We start from the raw sequence: 22,137 nt of genomic DNA, 5'->3' as shown, positions 1-22,137 counted from the left end.
TGGAGGCACACCCAGCCCTGTCCCAGCCCTGTCCCAGCTCAGCTGGAGCCCCCCTTGCCCTCCCTGCTGCCATTTCCCTGCAAACACACTTGCTCACTGCAGTTCAATCCCCTCTGCGCTTTCCTTCGGAAGGGAGGATTTCAAAATTTGATTTGTTTTACTCACTAAGTACTCTCTGGTATTCCCAGCAGATCCTTTAGCTGACAAGGTTTGTACTTGTTGCCACTTTGTTGTGTTTTATGAATGGGGCCCCAGCAGAGCCCCAGACACCGTTTAGCACAGCGCACATCAGGCTGGCAGTGCTGCACCTGCAGGCAGAGCACTCAGCCAGGGAGGGCAGGAACTCACCCCAGCAGGGCAGGGGACACCAATTCCAACCATCCCTGCAGGGCACAGCACGCCTGGTGAGCGTTTGTGCAGATCAGGGAGATGTTCCCACGGCGAGGGTGCCCAGGGATGGCACAGGGAGTGTGGCAGTGCCCACCTTGTCACCCCTTCACATGCCTGCTCTGGGCTCCTGGTGCTCCTTCCCCAATCCCAGGCTGGACTGCCATCCAGGCAGGCTTTGGGGCACCTGTGGGAGCAGGTTCTGTGCCTTCCCCTCCCCTCCTCACCTCGCCCCACTCTGGTTAAAGCAGGTGATGAGCCACAGAAAGGTTGCTAAAATCCCTTTTAGTTGTTTCCTCCTCGACTAAAGACACGACTGGGCAATCCTGATTTTCACCAGGAGTCAAGAGGAGTTTCACCAGCGCAGCAATGGGATGAAAAACCTGCAACAATCAGATCAGCCACGGTGCTGAGGGAGAGAGCAGCCCACGAGGAAGGTGCTGCCCCAACAATGCATAAAAAGTTCCTGGCAGAGCACGATCCCACCTTGCAGGCAGCTGGAGATGGCAAACAGCAAAGAAACACCAGGAAAAGAAAGGGGAGATTGGAGCCAGGGCTTGCAAGTCACCTCCCACAGCAGGCCTGGGCTAACAGCCCTGTGCCAGGGAATTACAGGGCAGCTCTTGTGCCATTTCTGCACAATTCCTATTCCCACACTTCATGGCAGAGTGTTTCACCTCTACAGCGCTGCCCTGGAGGCTGAGAGCACAGCCAGCAGTGGGATTCCTTGCCCCAAGTCCTTAACAAGGTTTGGTGCCTTTGAGAGTGCATTTTGTGAGTTCTGTTCCTCCGTGCTCTCGAAGGGACAGGCAGGGGCTCTGCCAGACTCCAGCACTCTGACCTCTCAATGCTCCAGGTGCAGCCACAAACCCAGACAAAGCCACCCCTGCTGCTGCCTGGCTCTGGGAAAATGGGACTGGGCGAGGGCACTGCAGGCTGCTCGAGTTCCCAGAGAAATTAGCAGGAGTTTTTTCACTCACCTCCTTAGGAACAAAAACCTCTCTGAATAATTCCTGCCTCCCACCAGTCTGCTGCTCAAAAATCTTTTTGGCTGGGATTCATCAAAGCAAGCCATAAAATTTCAGTGAATTTAATTTAGGCTTAGGGTCAAGTGTGTGGCACCTTAAAACCCCCAGAATTTTACTTTATTTTCAACAAATTTAATTTTTCAAAGCATGTAAGGAGGTGAAAGTAAGACATTTTTAAGGATCTCTGCCTTTAAAATTTGTCTTGTATCATCTTCATTAGCATCTGTCACATCACACCCAGAGACAGAGTTTAGTGTGAGTGACAGAACGTGGCAAGTCAGGACATGCAGGTGTGTGACAAACAAAATCAGTGTAATCATGAGGCTCAGAAAATTGCCTTTAATGTCATGTTTATAGATGTAATTCTGTAAAATTACCTGGGCAGGATATAGGAGGATTTTGCTTTACACAACTGCCTGGAAATCCTAAAATTGCAGATCTAGAGGTGGGACTTCACTCACACTTTAGTGCAAGGACATAATGCAGAAAGCAAAGATGTGTCAAGCAGCAAAGTGACATCTCAAATATTGGTAAATAAAATGGCATTCAATTCTTTCCAGTCAATGGTGGGAAAAGGTTTTAAATACATGTAAAGAGAACAGAACCTGGGAACAGAACCTGCCAGCCCCCACAGACAGTCCAGGACCTGCAGCAAATGTGTGAAAAACATCCCATTTGTAACTAAAAATAAAATGCCACTCCATTTGGTGGCTGTGCAATAGTGATTTCATACGGTGCCATTAAAAGTGAAATTCAAACAGGAGGAACTGCTGAGTGCTGCTAAACTGCAGAAATTTTTAAGTTCTTTTGAGGCAAGAACATGTCAATCTTTTATATGTCTGCAAAATGCCACAAACATCTACAGCAGTCTATAAATCATAAAGGGAATGATACAAGCAAACAGGAATTATGGGATCTTATCTCTCTGGCAGATTTTGCCCTATGGATAAAGCAGCTTACAATGCAATAATGGAATATTATCAGCAAAATAAAGTTTTAGTGGCTTTTTATTCTTAGCAGCATTTCCTAGCATGTCAACAGAAGCCAAGCTTCATCTGGGACCAAAAAGTTCTGATTTGCATTTGTTATCATGGAAAATGAGATTTTATTCTGCCCTTGCCTTCAGAAACACTGAGCCGTGCATAAGATCAGATCACAAAATTAAAACAATTTATTGTACTGGAAGTCTCTTCTGTTGGTCTTGGCCAAGCTCCCAGTTCAAGTGATTAGTGACAGCACAGAAATACTAATTAGCAGGGCAGGCTCCTCAGAACCCACCCCCTTGGTGTTCATGGGGTATTAGCAGGTAGACTAACCATGCTCATACTAAAATTACTGTCTGCTCCATCATTAATCACCAAGACAGGAAACTCAGTGAGCACTTGCAGCACTCAGATAATTTATGCCTGGAGTTGAAGCCCTCCCTGCCTTGGTGTGGTCCTGCAGCAAGGCCCTGAGAGCATCCCCAGCTCACAGACATCAAACCCACACCCTGCACACTCAGGAGCCCACCCCAAGCATTCCTGCAGCTCTAACTGCTCTTTCTTTGCTCTCATCTTTGAGTCTCATGAAATTTTCAAGACTTTCCATCAGTCAAAACAAGCAGAATCTTACTTTTTACATTCATATGCAAGAGCAATCCTTCTTCAACCTCACTTGACTGCAGAAGTCTGGGATTTCAAATGTAAATATTTGAGAAGACACGACAGAAAAGGTGACTTGTCAATATGCATCATCATCACTGCTTCATCAACCCCTCTGTGCATGAGTACAGCACTGTCCTGGTGGTTTATGGCAAATGGGTGAAACCAAAGCTGAAATAACACCCAAATAAAGCTTTGATGAGCAGGAAACCAAACTAGATTAGCCATGAAGGGTAATGCCTTGCATGTCATCACATAAAGAGTCGCTCCTGGTTTTTTGGCTGCTGGTATGGATTCAGAGTTCCCCTCCTGATCTCCCAAAATCAAACTCCCACAAACTTTAGGAAAACCTTGCAGCATGAGAGCTCCAAAAAGAAAACTTCCCACTTGCCAAAAGCTCTCAGGAAACAGCAGAATTGGCTGCATGAGAGGAAACATCCAAAAAGCAATTAAAGCTCCTGCTGGACTGGGCCTAACCCTGCCACATCCCAACTGCAACACACACTTCACATTCCAGAAGGCAGCTCCCACATAATGGTTCAGCAACCTACACTGCTGCCAGGAATAGAAAAGTACATCAGACTTCAGCAATTAAGTTTTTCTGTGCTACAGAAGCTGGAGAAGAACCGTACAAAGAAAATAGCAGCCCAGAAAATGAGCAGGATGAATTACAGGCATCAGCAGTAACAGATAAAAGAATAGCTGCCTTCTTTCATTCAGGAATGTATTTGGAGGAATAAAGCTTGTGCTGACAATGAGAAATGTAACAAGTGGGACTACAAATAAACTTGCAGTTAGCATTCATTTCGTCAGAGAGAGTCCAAAATTCAGCTTGAGGTTCACGTCTTGTAGAAAATTTCTACCTAGGTCAAAGACTTATCCTACAATTTAGGGCCACAATAGACCTTGAAATTGAATTTTATTTGGAGTGGGAGGACAGATTGGGTTAAGGAAGGTCAGGCTTGCCAAAAGACATTTAAGTTTTGTATTTAAGCATGAGTTATGGGCGGGGGGGGGGGGGTGAAGAAAAGTAGTAAAACATAAATGGAGGCTTTTGTGTGTTACTATGCTTTGTTAAAAAACTCCTCATCTACAGCAGAAAAGGTACTAGAATCTAATCAACTGCTCCCAGCAGGCAGCCAGCAGTGGCACTCACAGACTGACAGGTAATCATGGCTGAAGCAGAATTCCAGCTCCCAGAACCCCAGGGCTCCTGCTGATCTCTGCTGGAGCTTCGGGGTGCAGGGAAGAAGTCCAGCAGACATCCCCTCATCAAGGAAGGGAAACTGCAGGATTAACTGGTGCCAGCCCCAAAGCTTCACCAATTCACTGAGTCACAAGAGGCAAACCCACAAATTGTCCCACTGCAGGTGATCAACTTCTTGTTCCATTCAACTCCTGCTCCCACCCATCCAGTTCTCCAGCTCTTTATACTATTTATTGCTATATATATATATAAATATATTTTGTAAAAAGATCAGAGAGTTTGTTCTGTAAAACACCAAGAAAGGAGCCCTGCAGTGGCTTTCAACACTCCTGCAAAGAATAAAGGTACAAATGCCTGGATAGCTCCAAATCAACAGGCATCTGCTGGTATTTTCAGCTTCTGAGAAAACATTTGACACTTTTCCCCTCCACCACAGGATTTTCAGAACATGTCTGCGTTCCTCTGGCTCGGGGTTGCCACAGATGCAAAAGAGGAGTGATTGGGAAGCTGAGCTAATTGTGGAGCAGCAAGCAGCTCCTCCCAGGCAGCTCAGACCTTCAGCCCCAGCCCCTGGGATGGAGAACACAGAGAGATGGGGAAAGATGAATGTCCTAGGGTGTGGAGGGAGGAGCAGAGCTCTGGTTCCTGCCTGAATCAGATGCTGGGCTGGGACAGGGTTAGGGTTAGGGTTAGGGTTAGGGTTAGGGTTAGGACACTTATTTCATTCAGTGTCACCTTTTGGGTGTTCCTGAACTCTCAGCCTGGTGTCACACTGCTGAGCACACTGCAGAGGGGCAGGGCCTCCCGTTGAAAGGAAATCCCGAATAAAGGTGTGCAAAACAGGGAGAGCAGCTGCTCTCTGCCTTCCTGAGCACCAGCTGAGCTCCCTCGTGCTTGTTTCAGCTGCCCCTGAAACAAGCACGAGGCCACAGGGACCTGGGGACAGCGTCCTGCAGGTGACTCCACACCAGCACAGGTACCAGGGATGGCTCTTTGGAGCCCCGTGGTATTGGTAATTAACAGCTCATGACATTAATAGCAAGACAATTGGTAAGCAAATGAAAATATTCAGTGTGAAAGGAGTCATTTTCTCCTACAAGGTGTTGTTGGCTGAATAAATAACAATTTCCATTATTAAGGCATTGATAGTCACTATGTTCCATACTCATCATTATAATTTTTATTAAAAAAATAAAAAAAATCTACTTTTCCTTTATGGCAAGGCTTGGGAATGACAGATGATCCATCAGCTTATCTGCTGATTTTTAATGACAGCATTTTGCATTCATTATTCCCTACTTAAATGACTCTTTTGAAAAGAGGAATAACTTATTTCTTGCTCTTGTTACTAGAGAAATTAACTGCTACACCATTACGAAATGCTTGTCTAACAAGAAGATCCACCAGTCAGAGACTTGGAAAACCTGCATGGACATAAATTGTGTGAGAGGGAGAGTGAAAACAGGAGCCCATCTATCCAAAACCCTCCACTCTGCCCTCCCTGCCAAGGTCAACACCTCCAGATTTAAATCTCTGCACTGAAAACTCCCAAGAGGAAAGACAAAATAATTCTTCAGGCTTGTGCAGGGCTGCTGACTCCCTGAGCTGAGCTGGGGGAAGCCTTGGGGCAGGCAGGGTGCCCCTGTGCCAGTGCCAGGAGCAGGGATATTCCCAGGGAAAACCTCAGGAATATCCCTGCTCGGAGGGGAGAGCTCTGTCAGCCCTGCTGTCTGTCAGTCCTGCTGTCAGTCCTGCTGTCAGTCCTGCAACCTGCTCTGTCAGTCCTGCTGCTGCCCCCCAGCCAACGCAGCCAGAGAGCCCAAAAATGCAGCACCCACACCACAGACACATCACAGCAACCCCCAGCAACAAAGCTCTTCCTGGGGCTTGGACATGCCAAGCTTCTGAGCCCAAGAACTCCACAAGAATCAAACCAGTTCCTTAATTACACCAACAAAAAAAAAATTAAAAAAAAAAAAAGGCATTTTTTTCATTTTTGCAAGATCAGGGTATTGGCAGTTGGTTTTAAGGAAAGCTTGTTTGCTAAAGCTGTAGTGATTTGCCTTAATGGCTGCAATATTTCACAGCAAAGCCCTGAACAAGTGTCCTGGGAAAATCCACACAGGCCAGCTCCAAGAGACAGAATAAACACAGCTTCTGAGTGTGAGTTCCCAAAGACAGGATTTGGGAATGGTACACCCAAATAAAATGGTATTTTCAGCCAGGGCCAGGGGGAGATTCCCTGTTACAGGCCCAGGGAGATGAGCTGGTGAACAGTCCTGCTGCAAAGGGCTCAACTCCCATTTAATTCTCTTCTCAAATAAACACCAGTGTTACAGGAAACACACAAAAATCACATGCTGACACTGACAAAAGCATCAGCCAATTTTCACTTTTTCATTTTACAAGAGTTTATAACTTTTCAAGTTAACCATAAAAAACATAAACATAAAAAGTTTGTAACTTTTTAAGTAGTAAACACAGGTGAGGCATATTAATGGCAAAATGAGTGAAAAATTCTAACTAAAGCAAAAAATAATTTATGCAAAGTTAATGCCGGGCTGTTTTATAATGTGTTTGGCACAGATGATTCAAATAAATCAATGTAACAAACTTAATATTTGCCTGTCTAGCAACAGCACCTCCTAACAATAAAATGAGTTTAAGTTTTGGCTAAATGCCTAATAAATGAGTTGTTAGCTTTTGTGCTTTAATGCACTGGCTGTTAAGTAAGCGAGTCAACACATCACCAACGGAATCCAAATGTGTGCAGCAGCCTTTGCTGCAAGCCAAACCCATAAACTGGTAAAAGAGGGAATTAAACACACCTCAAACACCAGCTCCCCGATTTCACATTCATTCAATAATCTTTTCCAGTCTATTATATCAAAGAACAATCCAATTATGGTGCTTAAATCCCTGTGCGCAGTTGCCAAAAATAATTTCCTTAGCAACCCTTGAAACGTCCCCAGAAATGTTCCTGCCTTACAGAAAATTCCACTTTCTGATTTCCACAGTATTTCAGGTGTGACACACTAATGCCTGTCATTACACAGAACGTGGCTCACCATCTAGGCTTGTATTTTCTGCAGATTGGTGTCTCTAATTGCAGGCTCTGAGCACCTCCTTTATCATCACACCTGCCATGAAAAACGAGACAGGTACTCCAGAGCAAGTGGGTACTTAAGTGGCACCCTACATCAAGGGGCTCTCCTGAGTCTGCAATAGGTTGGCAAGCTGGGGATACATTAAAAAGTACAATATTTACACAACTATCAGGTCATGCTTCTGTGCCATGAGGGCTTGGATCACGTCTCCTCCCTCCCTCTGGGATGTCCATAAGGATCCATGAGGATTTCCCATCCGTGAGGGGATGGAAAGTATCTCAAGGTGCTGCACAGACACCCAAACTTGTGCACACTCCACATTTTTATGATTTGTATTAAAAATTGTGTTTCCTGGCTATTCACCCCAGCAAACACCAAGGAAAAGGCTGCTTCGACCCATCAAGGGAAAAAGGTGATTAAATATGGGAAAAAACCCAAAATGGGTTTTTAATTATGGGGAAAACCCCCAAAATCCAACAGAACCATTTTGTTCTGGAGTCAGGGCTGTTCTGAGTGCTGAGTTCAGCAGCCATGGTTACCTGGCCTTCATCACTCACACTTCACTTCAGCCATCAATGATCAGGGCTGCAAAGTGCCACAGATCTCTGCAAAGCTCCAGAAACTCCCCACAACGGGACAGATTTTGGTCGTGCACCTCCAGGTGCCATCACCCCCTGGCCATCACAACACCCTGCCCAGGGAGAGCAGGCAGAGACCAGCAGAGCCTTGGAGGAGCCCAGGGAGTGTGACTGTGCCATCAGCCCCTCTGGCAAGCTCCAGTGGGTGAAGGAGGATCTCAGCAGCCACTCACTCATCTGCAGGCACTGCAAATGGGCTCCCAGCCTCCCTGCCACATTCCTGCACTCCTAATTACACAGACCACCCTACCCTGAAATTAAACTTTCCCAACTGTTACATCAATATTAAGCTTCACATTGAGGAATGATATAGCCAAGACCGAGGTAATTAGGTCAAATTAAAAAACAAGACTAATTTCAGAGTGATTTGGTTCGCTTTGCTGCTGCTCAGAATAGGGTTTGGATCAGGTTCTATGGACTAGCTCATGAAGAGTTTATTTAAGCCACTCCTTTGCTGTTCCCCTCTGCACCAAGGAAGAGACCAAAGGGTCTGGAGTTCCAATATTTGGTTTTGTTGTTTTTTTTCCCCTGGTATTTTTCTAATTCATTGTAGTCCCAGTAAAAAAAATGCTGCCAAAAGAAAGTTGCTGAATTTTCTCTGGATTTGCACAAGGATTTCTGCTGGTTTGGCAAGTCCAGAGATCTTTATCAAACATTACCTTTCTAAATAATTTTCATGCCTCTGTTTGTATTGAGTTCTTCCAACAAGACATTCCTAATTTTCAAAAATTTCCAGCCAAAGAACATTGCACTTTGCATGGCACACCAGGCTGCTCCAGCTACCAAAGGTGCATTTGTTAAACAATATTCTTTTGGGTCACAACACAGGATGGAATAAGATGGAACAAGAAGAGTGGATGAGCCATCCCCTTCCTGGGCTGGTGAAATTTTCTGCTCTGGCAGTCACTGCTCCCTCTGACCCAAGAGAGAGGAGAAACAGCCATCCCAAAGAGCTGGCTGGCCAGGAGGGAATCCATGTGCCTTCCAGGATATTCGGCTCCCTACAGGAGATGGAGACAATTTCATTGTTCTTGGTTTTAAATGGGAAAAAAAAGGATAAAAAAGGAAAGGGGAAAAAAGACCCTCCAGAAATGCCATTTGATCCTCACACCACAGTTTTCTCCAATAAGCTGTCCCTCCTAGTGCTGTTAATTTGTCCATTATTTTATGTCCTCTCTAAGCTACTGTGAGGAGTCAGTGCTTTCATCTAACAGGAACATTGCCAAGCTGGCCTGGCTTCTTTCACACAAAAAGGCTGAGATGTAAAGAATAAAGGTTGGTTAAAATTCTTCTACCTCAGGTTTTCTTTGTGACTCAGCAGAGTTGCTTACATTTGAAAATGTGTGGAGATGCTTTTCACTGGACACTCCTCACACAAAGGACAGACTCTGGCACTCACAACAGAGGTCACAGCCTGAAAACTGCTGCATTAAAGATCAAACCCTCTTCATCAGTGGCTCAGGGGACAGAGCTGCCTTGGGGGTGGCCAAAGGCCAGGAAATGAGCTCCTGCAGGACCTAAAGGCCATGGGCATCCCACAGCCACAGCACTTTTCTTTGCCCAAAACACCTCTGACCTAAGGAAAGTGCCCAAGAACAGGGAAACACCCAAGTGCACAACACCACAGCTTTTGTGCCTTCTTCCCACACCTTAAGCACCCCTAATTTTTAATTCAGAGCTTTCCTTTCCAACCAGATCAAGTCTGGCTTCATGGAACTATGGCTTTCATGGTGCCAAGAGTTCCTGAGGAACTCCAGTGCCCTCACCTACAGCAGTCTGGCAGGGGGTGACAGCAGTGCTTTTCCCTCCCCATCTCCCTGCCTTTTCTGTTCCCATCTCCCTGGCTTTTTCCTCCCCACCTCCCTGGCATTTCTTCCCCATCTCCCTGGCATTTCCCTCCCCATCTCCCTGCCTTTTTCCTCCCCATCTCCCTGGCATTTCCCTCCCCATCTCCCTGGCTTTTTCCTCCCCACCTCCCTGGCTTTTTCCTCCCCACCTCCCTGGTTTTTCTTCCCCATCTCCCTGCCTTTTCCCTCCCCATCTCCCTGGTTTTTCCCTCCCCATCTCCCTGGCTTTTTTCTTCCCCATCTCCCTGGTTTTTCCCTCCCCATCTCCCTGGGTTTTTCCCTCCCCATCTCCCTGGTTTTTCCCTCCCCATCTCCCTGGTTTTTCCCTCCCCATCTCCCTGCCTTTTCCCTCATCTCCTCTCAATTCTTTCCCACCTGCCTTCCACACCTCCCTGTGTTTCCTTTCTCCCTCTGCTCCTCTTCTCATTCCCTTCCCAGCACTATGTGAACTCCATGGCATCCAGCCCTCTGCCTTTGCCTGGCCTAAAACAAGGCCCAGCAAGGCTGGCTGGCTGCAGCAGTTACTGCTCTTTTGTGCACAGCAACACGTGCAATTGATCTTGTGTCAGACAACTGCTGCTGCTGGTGGCACTCTCCAGGCTGGCTGTCCTGGGGCCAGGCAGTTCCTGTGGCAATAAACACATCAGAAGTGTTTGAGTGCACGGCCTGATGCCCTCCCCAGGGTGGGGAACAGCACTCTGAGTGTGTGCACTGGCTGCAGCCCATCTTTCTGGGCTGATTTATCTTCCAGGAGCTCCGAGCTGCACAGTCTGTGCTGGGCTGACACTGGTACAGCCCAGCTCAGCCTGCAGGAGGCCAAGGCACTGCAGGAAATCAGCTCAGCAAAGCCCAGGCTCAGCCTGGGAGAGGGATTGGGAATCTCTGCCCACAGCCCCTCTCTTGCTGGCTTGGAGGGGACACCAGACCTGAGTCTGTCACTCTGGAGCAGAGTGGAGGGGAATTCAACAGAGAAACAGCTCCAGAGAGCTCTGAGAGAGAATGTCCATCCTGCAGAGGGGGGCTGAGCACCCCTGCATGCCCCAGGTCACTCTTGCCCTGTGAAAGGGGGATGGAAGGTGCAGGGGGGAATGATGCTCCCAGCAGGGCAGGGACAGCAGCTCCCAGCTGTCACCTGTGCCAGCCCTGCCACAAACCCTGCAAAGTGAGCACAGAGGGAAGAACAAACCCTGCCACAAACCCTGAAAAGTGAGCACAGAGAGCAGAACAAACCCTGCCACAAACCCTGCCCAGTGAGCACAGAGGGAAGAACAAACCCTGCCACAAACCCTGCCCAGTGAGCACAGAGGGAGGGCAGAACAAACCCTGCCACAAACCCTGCCCAGTGAGCACAGAGAGGGCAGAACAAACCCTGCCACAAACCCTGCCCAGTGAGAAAAGAGAGCAGAACAAACCCTGCCACAAACCCTACCACAAAACCCTGCCCAGTGAGCACAGAGAACAGATCAAACCCTGCCACAAACCCTGCAAAGTGAGCACAGAGAGCAGATCACAAACTGCCACAAACCTGGCCAGGTGAGCACAGAGAAGGCAGAACAAACCCTGCCACAAACCCTGCCACAAACCTGCCCAGTGAGCACAGAGAGGGCAGAACCCCAGCTCTTGTTTTCAAGACATCCCCAAAGCTTTGAAAACAAAACCAAATGATCTTATCTTGCCTCAGCTGATCATGCATGCCAGCAACACATATTTACTTTAAATAAATATATGCACAAATCTTAACTGGCAGCAGATTTTACATTTCTTTTGGCTGATATTCCTGGTTCAAAGGGTGTTCACAAGCACAGGAGAAGAAGTGAATTATTTTAAAACAGGAGGATGTATTTGCATGCCTATAAATACATAAAATAACTGCTTTTCCTGTTTTAAGGATACATTACAATTACCATTTTATAAAATAAGTTAATAATTTGAATTCTATAAACAGCTCTTAAAACAGTAAAGAAACTGAAGGATTATAGGAGAATCTTAATTTTTTTATTCAAGTTTAAAGACAGAGGATGTCAAATGTTAGAGCTGAGCTGGACAGCATCAATTTAAAAAATACATAAACTTCCAGGTAACAGAATAAATACTTCAGAGGACACCTGACAAAAAGCCTTCTGAAGATTTCACTCTTTCTACTTCTGCATACTGAGTGTCCCTCATGCAAGTTTAATTTATGCAGTGACAGATATCCTGAGAGACAGAAGCTGTATTAAAGACATGAAGATAAAATGATCCCTAGGTGAGAAGCACCAGTTTGGTCTCAGTAACACCCTACTCAGCACTGCAGGTTAAATCAATTTGATTAACTCTGCTAGTTAGCATAAATACAACCTTCCTGATTAAAATACTAGATTGTCAAGGATCAGACTCTCCTTACCTGGTAATAATCCAATCCAATTTAAGGGCTGTTCCTGAGGAAGGAAATCATCTCTCAGTATAATATTCCCTTTCAGAGCTGCTGGAACTCTCTGGCCCAAGTTTTTGTGCTGGTGCCACCTCCTCTGTCCTGAGCCACAGGCTGGGTGACATGAAGAGTTTGTTCCTCAGCTTTCCAGCAAGGAGAACACCGAGCACCATGAAATATGTTCTGTTCTGGAGCCTTTCAAATGAGACCATGGAAACTCAGCACTGATTGGAAATAACCTAATCCTATAAGATGCTAAATCACCCTGGCAAAGCTCCTGCAGTCCTGCTCCTCGGGACATCAGCCCTGAGTTATGGGGTACCACAGCTTGCCAAGGTGGACCAGGCTCTCAGGGCATTTTTGGAGCCCTCTTGCCCTGGTCCCACTGCAGGCTAATTTGTGGCTTGTTCCTGAAATGCTTCCAGAGAACTCTCAGGAGCAAAGGACACAAGAACTGCAAGGCTCCATCCATCTTTTGGCAAATGCAGTGGAAAAAACCTGCCTGGTCTCTGCAAAGTGGGATCTGCTTGCAGGAAACCCCCGGGGACTCGTGTCTGTAAACTCCCAAATTTGGCTGTGTGTCTCAAAAGCATTTCTTGCACTAATTCAGCACTGGGTGAGATCCCAGCCCTTCAGCAGCTCAGCTCTTCTGCACAGAGGGCTGGAAACACCTGATTTTCAGCAAAGCCCCCCAGCCCTGACTTCCCTGCAAGCCAAGCCTGCACTCAGAGCAGAAATCCACCCGGATCCTTCCCCACGGAAGGGAAGTGCTGGGTCCCAGCTGCAGGCACAGAGCAGAACTGTTTGTGCTTGAAGAACAAACTGTCTCTTTTTGAACCAAAACACTGCTGCTTCAACTGTCCCCACCAAAATGAGATTTTCTCAGAGCTCTGCCCCAAGGAGGGAGCTCGAGGGAGAAGAGGTGCAGATGGCAAGAACCAATCTCCTCACTCAATGAGTGACAAAAATCTCCTCTGAGATAGCAAAAGTAAGGGCAAAGCAAAGCTCCTCACAGATGAGAAAAGATGTGGGCAAATATACTGGTGTGTGTGTGTATTTAAAATAAATCTCTTCTTTTTATGCTCTTTGTTCAACTGCATTATCAAAAAAGAGGTTTTAAATACAAGCTTATGGGACTACTAAAGAGGTGAATTTATGAATGTATTCCTAACAAAACACACTCTTGAAGGCTTTAATCTATGAATTGTGACAACCTTGGACAAAATGGATTTTTAATAGAATATAATGTAAACTGCCTGAAACACTGTGATAAGGAATTTTTTTTTAAGTAATGCACAAAAAAGGCAACGACGCACTCTGCATGAAAGGAGGAAAGGTCTTCATTTAAAGCATTTTAATGGACACTCAATTTGCGTAGGGAAATGTGAGAAATGGAGATGAAAACCTCCTGATAGCAGCACCACTGCAGAGGGGAGAGGGAGGCAGATTGGAAAAGTAAGCAAATTTGAAAATGCTCCAGCTGATAACGGGCTGAAAGGAATGCAGGCAGGATGAGAACATGTCAGAGCCCAGAGTCACTGCTCTCCTGGCAGGCTCTGCCTCTCTGGGGCTCTTATCAGAGCTGAGCACTGGCAAAGCCCAGCCCGAGTGCAGGCACAGCCCGAGTGCAGGCACAGCCCAAGCGCAGGGCACAACCCAAGGTCAAGGCACAGCCCAAGTGCAAAGCCCAGCCCGAGTGCAGGCACAGCCCAAGTGCAGGGCACAACCCAAGGTCAAGGCACAGCCCAAGTGCAGGGCACAGCCCAAGGTCAAGGCACAGCCCAAGTGCAGGGCACAGCCCGAGTGCAGGGCACAGCCCGAGCAGGCACAGCCCAGTGCAGGCACAGCCCAAGTGCAGGGCACAGCCCTGAGTGCAGGCACAGCCCGAGTGCGGGCACAGCCCAAGTGCAGGCACAGCCCGAGTGCAGGCCAGCCGAGTGCAGGGCACAGCCCGAGTGCAGGGCACAGCCCGAGTGCAGGGCACAGCCCGAGTGCAAAGCCCAGCCCGAGTGCAGGCACAGCCCAAGTGCAGGGCACAGCCCGAGTGCAGGGCACAGCCCGAGTGCAGCAAGCCCAGGCCCAGCCCAAGTGCAGGGCACAGCCCAAGTGCAGGGGCACAGCCCAAGTGCAAAGCCCAGCCCAAGTGCAGGGCACAGCCCAAGTGCAGGGCACAGCCCAAGTGCAAAGCCCAGCCCAAGTGCAAAGCCCAGCCCAAGCACAGGGCAGACCTTGGGGTGAAGGGCACCACGAGGGCACAGATCCCACTCAGGGTGGCTGTGACTCCTGGGGGTTTCTCGGTGTCCCCAAAGCTCCCAGAGCTGTGCCAGGGGCTGCTGGGGTTTTCCACCCTGCACCAAGCCCGAGGGAGGCTCGAGCCCACCATGAACTTGGCCAAATCCTACCCAGGAATCAGCTGAGCTCGGCCCAGAGGCTCAGTCCTGGCTTACCCACTGCTCCCCCACCAGCTGGGCCAGTCAGCAGAGGTGGAATGAATTCCAAGAGAGAAAAAATCCTCTCCCCTGAGCTGGATACCATTCTGTTCACTGACAGCTCCTGCTGTGCCACAGAAGAGGGTGATCCTGCCCTCTCACCCAGACACAAACTGCCCTCCACGAAGCTCCCTGAACACATGAACCAGCTCTAGTGACAATTCTGTCACCTTGACATTAACAGAAGCAAGTTCAGGTCTCCCATCATTTAAATGAAACAGCAGAACTTCTACAGAAACACTTGACATTCTCCAAAAGAGACAGGAGGGCCATCATTATGACCAAAAAGACGAATTAAAGGAAAGATCAAAGTTAAATATTTATTCTAAGCACTACAATATTTGCAAATCTGGAAATGATCTTTCAGCAGTTTCTATTTGCATGCTTTAATTAATCCAAAAATATTAAACTAATCTCACAAAGGAAAGGGTCAAAGTATTAATTAACTTGAGATGCATTGCTTTTGTGCAATTTAACAGTTCAACACAAAGCAAAACTCAGTTTTAATAAAAACTAAGTTACTGTGACAGGTATAATTTCATGGATTAGTGAAACCCCATACAAGGCAATAAGTTTCAGTGTTCAGGCTATTATTTTTTTTATCCAACTTTAAAAATAGTCCCTTCATTTTGATTTCAGTAACATCAGATGACCTCAATCTTCCTTCAGCCTCAGTATTTCATTTTTAAACTGATGGTTTTCCACCTTGCTCCAAGGGGAACAGAGGTTGTGGCTGTTAGAAGGAAGAACCTGATGGGGTTCACAGAGAGCAGACCCTGCCCAGCCACCTGCTGCTTTTTGGGACTGCCTAAAAACAGAGGGCAGCCAAAATGAAGGGAGTAAAAAGCAGTTATATTTATTGAAGGGTCTTCATTAAAGGGACAGGGGGCTACACCCAAAATGGACCATATTTCTCTGGTTTAGTTCATTTTTTTCCTGTTGGCTCTTTGGCAACATCTGCTTCTCATGACCCTTCAGAGCAGCAAACTTGTTGAGATAAGGCACGAAATGATGACACAGACACTGCTGCTCTGGAGGGGAACAAGAAAAAAAGGACCTTTATTTTCTGACTCTAACATTTATAGTTTTCCAAAGGTGACAGTGGATTGGAGGGTGACAGTGCCACCTCTCCAATGCCACTGGACAGACCAAGGGTCCATCAATTCTCTCCACCTCCATGAAGGAATGCAAAACATAGGTTATTTACAGAATTGTGTGTGAGAAAGTTTGTTGAGAGAATATAAACATCAGAAGGCTTTACAAAGTTTTACAAAATCAAGGCGACACAAACTCTTGGCTGTCCTGAAGGGTCATGAGCAGCAGATGTGAGCTGGGACTGGGGGCTGCCTCCACTTTAATTCAATACTCCCAAAATCTCAAAAAACAAAGGGAACAAAGCTGTCACCAGATCACCTCCATCTTTCCAGCTCTGCAGCTATTAAAGAAGTTTGTGTGTGTGGCAGCCCTGAGCACAGAGCAGGCAGGAGGGGCTCACCTGTCCTGGGCGCCGGGGTCGTTGTGCACGCAGGTGAGCGTGGCCGTGCTGCGGGCGCTGTCCGTCTCCTCCTGCACGCCCCACTGGTCAGCATCACTGACCCTGATGTCCGAGATCCTCACTCCTGGCGCCGTCCTGATCCTGTTGGAACAGCAAGGATTGCCTTTCAGACAGAGGGGAATTACAGAGTAGAAATGCATTTGGATTCGGGTGAAATGTACATCCTTGAGTTAAGTCTGCAGTTTGCTGTTTGGTCTGACTGCCTGTTCTCACAAAAAGCCTGGGCTCCCAGAAACTGCTTCAGGGAAGGACAGAGACAAGGGGGAGAGACAGAGACACTGCTGGGAGAGCACAACCTGACCCAGCAATTCTTCCTGATAAAGAACAATTAGCTGCAAATGGAATTTGTAAAATGAATATGTATGAAGCTATGGTGAAATTGTGTGTGTGTGTATTTGAGAGGGGGATTAAAGGGGATCTGGAGTTCCCTTAGGGGCTCGTGTCTTTTAGGGAGAGGAATCCCCACATGCCTCCAGCCTGTAATAAACACACCAGCTTTACAACTTTCACAGAGTTGTGGAGTTTTGTTTGCCTCCCAAAAACACCTTAGCCACAGACCAACCCAGAGGCTGACAGGAAATCCTCCCTCCCCCGTCAATATCAGGCTGCAGGCACCGTCACTGTTTACAAACATAAACCAGGTCCAGTCATTTAAAGAGGTGAGGGATGAGTTTCGTTATGTGCAAAGCCAGTCAGCTTTAGCTTGAGCAATGTGGAGAGATTAGGAATGGTTTCTGCTCCTGTGGCACCAGTCTGATACAAATGAAACAGATGTGATGAAGCATAAGTTGATTTAATTTGCTGGGTCTGTCCTGCGGTTTCAGATGGGGAATAAGAGCAATGTGATATAAAATACATCCTCCTGCCTGCAAACATTTGGGAGTGAGGTATCTTCTAATATTAGGGATGTCTGCATGGAAAAAAAAATGAGTTCATTGCTCAAAGACCATAATGCAGGAAGGAGAGGAAAGGAGTAAGTTATCCTAGACTGAGGGAGGAAAACAATTATGTCATCGCAGCAGGATCTACCAAACTGGGCACATCAAACTGCTGCTGCCAAAAATAATATGATGCTGACATGAAAAACTTTGATTTCCTGAGAATGGCTAGAGTTTGAGAGCAGTGTGGTAGCTGGGAAATGTCGCTGGGTTTTGGCTCAGAAGAAATAAATCTTGCCAAAAATAAAAAGTCCACGCTCCAGCGAGGCTCAGCGTTAGGAACAGATTGCCAAGGAATAGGAAACAAACTGCTTTTATTAGCAGGAACTTCATTTGTGCAGCTTGACTCCTGAAACAAGGCTGGGATTACAACAGGAGTGCTGCAAATATGCCTGGAGAACAATTAGGCAGAGAGAAACTGCTGCAGAGCCACGCTCGCCACTGCTGTGACTTAATTAATTAAAAGCAAAGCCAAGAGGGACCTTTCAGTTATGTGGTGGAATGGAACAGCACTGCTGGGACCTGGAGTGTTATTTAACAGTGGCTTCTGATGGGTTTGCCCCATGCCTCATGGCCACTTGGTGCTCGTGTCACAGCATTAAAAGCTCCTTGGAGCTCTGGCTGGGTTGAGTTTATGGCTCCATGGATGGTCTGCTCCTCTGGGAAGGAATTCATTCATCCTGCTTTTATGATATCCTTGTTTTTGCCTGTAAGCCTTTACTGACTTGATGGGTCAAATCCATGCCTGGCATAACCAAGCTGATGAAAAATATTCTCTGTGGCAGGATTGTACCTGATATTTTTTTAATTGTCTCCTTCCTGCTTTCCCACAGGCATTCATCTCTCCAAACAGAATCCCTCAAAGCTGATGTGCCCCTTCCCTGTCACCTCCTCTTCTTTTTTTAGAAGGACACTGAGTTATTCTGTAGTAATTGCACTGGACCAAATCATTCCTGCAAGACACCTGCATGCCTTCATTTCAGACTGACTTGTAATTCACATCAGATAGAGAATTAGGCCCTCAGCAATGGATTCCATATTTTCTTTCATTACTCAACCACTTTTGAAAAAAAAAATCATTAGGACCTGGCAAAAAAAAAATAAAATAAAAACAAAACCAAAAAGCCCAAACAAATCAAAGAACCAGTTTTTAAATTTTCTCTTCCCCAGCCAAATTTGTATTTTTTTAAGAAATTCCTATCACCATTCTCTCAAGTTCCCATGCTTTTCTTGACAATGTGTCTGAAAACTTCTAACCTGACTTTTTACCTAGGTCAAATCCTGGTTAATTAAAGGTTAATTGAAGGGCAGAGATGCTGGAGGGACAGGCACACCAGGACAGTTGGAACTTATCCACAATTTCAGGATTCATCAGCCTTTTCCCATCTGCCAGAAGCTCGTTATGTCCTCCTACACAGCTTTTGCACTGCAGATTGCTGCACTCTGCAGCAGCTCCTTTTGTCTGTCCTGAACCAAATCTGGGCAGGAAGAGGATGAGGAGCTACAGTGAGGATGAAGAGCTACAACGAGGGTGAAGAGCTACACCGAAGATGAAGAGCTCCAATGAGGATGAGGAGCTACAACAAGGATGAAGAGCTCCAACGAGGATGAGAAGATACACCAAGGATGAAGAGCTCCAACAAGGATGAGGAGCTACACCGAGGATGGGGAGCTACAATGAGGATGAGGAGCTACATCAAGGATGAGGAGCTACAATGAGGTTGAGGAGCTCCAATGAGGCTGAGGAGCTACAATGAGGATGAGGAGCTACACCGAGGATGAAGAACTACAATGAGGATGAAGAGCTCCAATGAGGATGAAGAGCTACACCAAAGATGAAGAGCTCCAACAAGGATGAGGAGCTCCAATGAGGATGAAGAGCTCCAATGAGGATGAAGAGCTACACCAAAGATGAAGAGCTCCAATGAGGATGAGGAGCTCAAATGAGGATGAAGACCTCCAATGAGGATGAGGAGCTCCAATGAGGATGAAGAGCTACACCAAAGATGAAGAGCTCCAATGAGGATGAGGAGCTCCAATGAGGCTGAGGAGCTACAATGAGGATGAGGAGCTACAATGAGGATGAGGAGCTACACCGAGGATGAAGAGCTACAACGAGGATGAGAAGATACACCAAGGATGAAGAGCTACAATGAGGATGAAGAGCTCCAACGAGGATGAGGAGCTCCAACGAGGATGAGGAGCTACACCAAGGGTGAAGAGCTCCAATGAGGATGAGAAGCTCCAATGAGGATGAAGAGCTCCAATGAGGATGAAGAGCTACACCAAAGATGAAGAGCTCCAATGAGGATGAGGAGCTCAAATGAGGATGAAGACCTCCAATGAGGATGAGGAGCTCCAATGAGGATGAAGAGCTACACCAAAGATGAAGAGCTCCAATGAGGATGAGGAGCTCCAATGAGGATGAGGAGCTCCAATGAGGATAAAGAGCTCCAACGAGGATGAGGAGCTCCAATGAGGATGAAGAGCTCCAACGAGGATGAAGAGCTCCAATGAGGATGAAGAGCTCCAATGAGGATGAGGAGCTCCAATGAGGATAAAGAGCTCCAATGAGGATGAGGAGCTCCAATGAGGATGAAGAGCTCCAACGAGGATGAGGAGCTCCAATGAGGATAAAGAGCTCCAACGAGGATGAGGAGCTCCAATGAGGATGAAGAGCTCCAATGAGGATGAGGATCTCCTGGACGCAGTTCCTGCACACCTGGGCAGGATCCAGGACCCCTGTGCAGCTCCTCCTGCAGCTGCTCCCCTTTGCCTCCACCCGTGGTGCTCACACAGTGTAAGGATGCAGGAGCTCCAAGATCCCCCTCCTTCTCCCCATCCAGCTGTCCCAGCTCCTTCAAGGACCCTGCAGCCCTCCCTGCTGGCCCAGCCCCTCAGCCAGGGAGCTTTGCTGTCCCTCCCTTGGGTCTGAGCTGGCTTTGGCCATCAGGTGAGCTCTCCTGCTGGCCAAGCCTGCCTTCCCTTCAGGGTGACCCTTCAGGGTGACCCTTCAGAGGAGCTCTCTGCTTTCTGCCCTGCTGGCTGTGCCCTCCCCACCTCTCTGGGTGAGCAGCAAGTGAACAGCACTCGCTGCTCCTGGGCACCTTTTCCAAAAGTGTCTCAGAATGCTGCATTTTAGGAAAAATTCCAGCCTAATCCCTTGCATTGCATCTGCTCTGGTGGGCTGAGACAAGATGTCATTTTGCATTTTTGGATATCAGTAGAGCCAGGAAGGTTGAAAGAAGGAAGAAACTACGTTCAGCTTCTCACTTAGGAAAAGTCAAGAAATTCAAATGAAACCAGCCTACATATGGGACTTTGAGCCTACTGTTCCTCAGATAAGTGATTCATATCTTCAAATCTTCCCCCAAACTCCACAGGCACAAAAATTATTGTAAGTGTTGGGGACAGAGGCTTCAAAAAAAGAGTAAGAAATTCCTAGCAGAGCTGCCATCAGCTGGAGAAGGGATGGTGAGTGGCACGTGTGGGGGCCCTCCTCTGTGCCAGGCTTCAATCAGAAGCTGGGTGGATCATTTCATTTTCTTATACCTCCCTTCCCCACGTATAAAATACTGGAAAGTGTTGCTCTGCCAACTCAGAGGGAGCTGTAAGGATAAATGGAATTGCCTGGAAAAAAAAATCTGATGTCCTTTAAATTTGCCAGCTGACAAAAATTCTCTGTGCATGAAACTGTGGAAAGGAGCTGCTGAAGTATTTCATAGAACCCTGACCCACCTGTTACCACTAAGATGGTTTAATTACTTTTTTAATAAAGGTAATTTTTGAAATGAGAGGGGCAAAAAAGGAAAAAAAGGAGCAAAACATGACAGCCAATTGGAAATTTGGCCAAACTGATGTTTTGTTCCCATGGAATATTTGCTTTCTGAAAAGCAGAATTGTCAGACAGAGAAGTGTCCTGTTGAAAACCCACTTCTAAAACATTGCAATGTGTTTGACCCCGTGAATTGAGCCAGTCTAAACCTCTTCTCTCAGTTCTCCCAGCACAAGGAAAGTGGGACAGTAATCACCAGGGCTGGGAGGGAGCTCAGAGCTGCAGGAGGGGTTTGTGCACCCAGCATTGGAGTGGGGAATGCCACAGCCTCCTCAATCCAGTGCCAAATCTGAAAGGTAAATCCTTGCTCGTCACACAGCCCCAGCCCCAAGCCTGGCAGTGGGAACTGGGAGGTAAAGTCTTGGCAAAAGGAACTTCAAAATAGAAACAGAAGGAAAAGATACATAGGAAATAAAACAGAGATGTGCTCACAGCAGATGGGAAATGCTCAAAATGATGTGAAAAACGACTTTTTCAGAGCTATTCTAGAAATCCTCTTATCCCCTCCCCGCTCCATCAGGGGGGGAAAGCATGATCAGAGCTAAATTCACTCTCAGTGACGTACTAATAATAACAGTTATGATAAATTTCATTTGTAATTTCCAACCATTTCTGCAGTCAGCCCTTCCACACACATTTTTAGCCCAATTAAAAATAAAGCCATTATCCTTTCCCTACAGGAAATCCAAGCTGTAACCAGTTTAGTCAACTTGCCCAAAATTACACTCTCTGCAGAGCCAGAATGAGAGCTGATCCATCCCAATTCCCAGCTAGACACCCCTCCCCATCTCCAAGACCAAACCAAAGCAGAGCTGAGTAATTCCAAGCCCTCACAGAGCATTTAAGATATTTGAAGAATTGCACAAACAGCAAGCAGTTAGTTCTGAGCAAGGTCCCTGGGGAGTTTCTAGTTAAAATACATGTTTTTTAGGCTACATTAAACCGAGCATTAGAAATTAAAATCATCACTGAACTCAGACAAAACATCTGGGGACTTGTGGGTGAGATGGGCAGTGTTTTATAAAGGATGGAACAGAAGGATTCCTGTAGAGG

At 46.9% G+C, this 22,137-nt stretch overlaps 1 protein-coding gene across 1 annotated transcript in view; it reads right to left on the bottom strand.

The window, feature by feature from the left end:
• Positions 1 to 22,137, bottom strand: part of TMEM132B (transmembrane protein 132B) — a 224,604-nt gene that overhangs the window by 107,072 nt on the left and 95,395 nt on the right. The window contains exon 3 of the mRNA XM_018916797.3: positions 16,252 to 16,392. Coding sequence (XP_018772342.3) covers positions 16,252 to 16,392 — 141 coding nt within the window. The remainder of the gene's footprint in view (positions 1 to 16,251; positions 16,393 to 22,137) is intronic.

Source organism: Serinus canaria, chromosome 15 (genome assembly GCF_022539315.1).
Source record: "Serinus canaria isolate serCan28SL12 chromosome 15, serCan2020, whole genome shotgun sequence".
Taxonomy (NCBI): domain Eukaryota; kingdom Metazoa; phylum Chordata; class Aves; order Passeriformes; family Fringillidae; genus Serinus; species Serinus canaria.
Note: the sequence above shows the minus strand (reverse complement) of the source record. Positions and strands in the feature narration are given on the sequence as shown.